Below are 2,268 nucleotides of genomic sequence, written 5' to 3' on the forward strand. Positions count from 1 at the left end.
TCCGAAAACGACCCGTAAAGAAGAGTCGGTAACACTATTTAAAAAAATGGAATCGTAATAAAAGATGTCGTGGAGTCCGTGGAGGAACCTTTAAGGATTAACCCTCTACAACCCAACCCCGCCTTTAGACGGGCTTCACAGATTTTCTTTTCAAATTATTCAGATATTATTTTCAATGTTCACCCCCACTAGAACGCCTTAAGAATATTTTCATCTATATATTTTTTTTTATTTTTTTTTTTATTGTCGTCAATCTAAATTGTAGACCGATACATTCTTAATACTACTTAAAACTACTTAATTAAAACTAAAAATCTAAGGAGAGCCGGCTGGATAATTTATTCGTTTAATTTAAAAGACGATTTTAACAAGTTACAGAATCAATTTTTTTTTATTTATTTATTTCGTCAAACCAGCGTAGACTAAATATGCTGCCCAAATATTACAGTGAAATTTAACGATATCTTTACTATTCAGATAGTCTTTGAGCATTGACCTTGACATGGTTACATCAATTGTTTCACTGTGTTCGTTACAGAGGCTCATCATACGATTAATAGGACTATATTTAGCATAATTCGTTCTTCGATAATCTATGTAAAAAATGTTAGGGTTTCTCAGGTTCCTAATCGGTGCGTAAAAATTTAGGTTACCTAATATTTCTTCTTAGTCCACTCGTTGTGATATGATATCAATAATAAATATAATCATGGCAGAGTTCCGACGTTCTTTTAGGCTTTTAATATTGATTAGCATACAGCGTGCTTCATATGGAGGTAGATGGTATGAAGACCAGCCTAGTTTACGAAGTGCAAATAACTAAAATTGTTTTTGTACAGATTCAATTCTGTCTTCGTGTGAAGTTATGTAGGGGACCATCAATATTCGAGAATTGATCTGACGTATGTAATATACAATGTTTTTATTGTGTACGGATCGTGGAAATGGTAACTAAAGCGTTTAATGAAGCTCAACATGTTATTTGCTCTATGGATGATTGTATTATAATGATCCACGAAGGTTAGTTTCGAATCTAAGATCACACCTAAATCTCTTACTCGTTGACATCTACAGATGGGTTGATTACTCAGTATAACACCATTGTTCAATGGTGTTCTTCTTCTTGTAAAAATGATCAAAGAGCATTTCCTAACATTGAGCTGTAATAAACTCTTAGTGCACCAATTATAAACTATGTCAACTTCATTTTTGAATGTTTGAGAGTCTTCTTCATTCTTTATTTCCACATACAGTTTCATATCATCTGCGTAGATAAGAGCCTTAACACTGTTAAGAAAAACGCAAACGTCATTACAACGTTCAGTTATTTTTGTATCTTTGAATGAAATATAAACAAAAAATAAAATAATGGATAGCAAACTCCCCTTAAGGTCATAAGCAGTCTTCCGAAAAACATTTACAAATGTCACAAACATACTTTTCGCTAGTGTTCAATGTTTATCCTAAAAACGCCCAATGATGCACAAATACAAACATGTTTAAATCACACGCGTTTTCACATCATAAACAAACATGGTGTTTATTTTTCAAACACATCATGTGCAAATTAGATTATGTAGATATTGTTGAGTAGTGCTCAATTCGCTTCTTCTACTCTACACACGATGCTTGGGGTGAAAATGCAAGAGAAACTGTACTCCACGTTCGAACATCATGTGAAACATTGGGATTAAACATACTACGAATACAAACTTGGCACATTTTCAAACACAGGTACGAAAAAATCATGTTTGTCTGCAAACACAAAACTGCGAGAGCAGCGTAAACTTTTTTCGTCTCGTACGTAGTGTTTAATGCGAAACACGGAAGACTGGTCATAAGCATTATATTCTCCAGATGTGAATACAGTCCAATCATTAGAAATTATAAAATCGTATAAATGTAGAGAAAATAATTACAGAGAAAGTAATAACGATACCACAAATCATTAACTAACTTTAATTGATTGATTAATAGTTATATTAATTGTATGATTAGGTAAGACAAAAATGATATTATATGACAAAATCTCTACCTTACATTATATGAGTACAAAACAATTAGAAGAACTAGATACAATCAATGAATGATAAGACTATGGAACCTTTAGACGGAAAAATTGGAGCCAGCAATTATGGGAGTAAATTCATGAATAGTCTGATCTTAACTTTATCGAACGAAGTCTCGACTCATTCACAGATTATTTATTTACAACTTCCAGAGAGTTGAGAAGTAAAATTTTCGCCCGCCTGTTTGCAGTTTACCGAA

At 32.7% G+C, this 2,268-nt stretch overlaps 1 protein-coding gene across 1 annotated transcript in view; it reads left to right on the top strand.

The window, feature by feature from the left end:
- The window catches only part of LOC129774533 (protein tweety-2-like), a 114,039-nt gene extending 111,810 nt beyond the window's left edge, over positions 1-2,229 (top strand). The window contains exon 3 of the mRNA XM_055778282.1: positions 2,222-2,229. Coding sequence (XP_055634257.1) covers positions 2,222-2,229 — 8 coding nt within the window. The remainder of the gene's footprint in view (positions 1-2,221) is intronic.
- The last annotated feature ends 39 nt before the right edge of the window (positions 2,230-2,268 follow it).

This window comes from Toxorhynchites rutilus, chromosome 3, assembly GCF_029784135.1.
Source record: "Toxorhynchites rutilus septentrionalis strain SRP chromosome 3, ASM2978413v1, whole genome shotgun sequence".
NCBI classification, from domain to species: domain Eukaryota; kingdom Metazoa; phylum Arthropoda; class Insecta; order Diptera; family Culicidae; genus Toxorhynchites; species Toxorhynchites rutilus.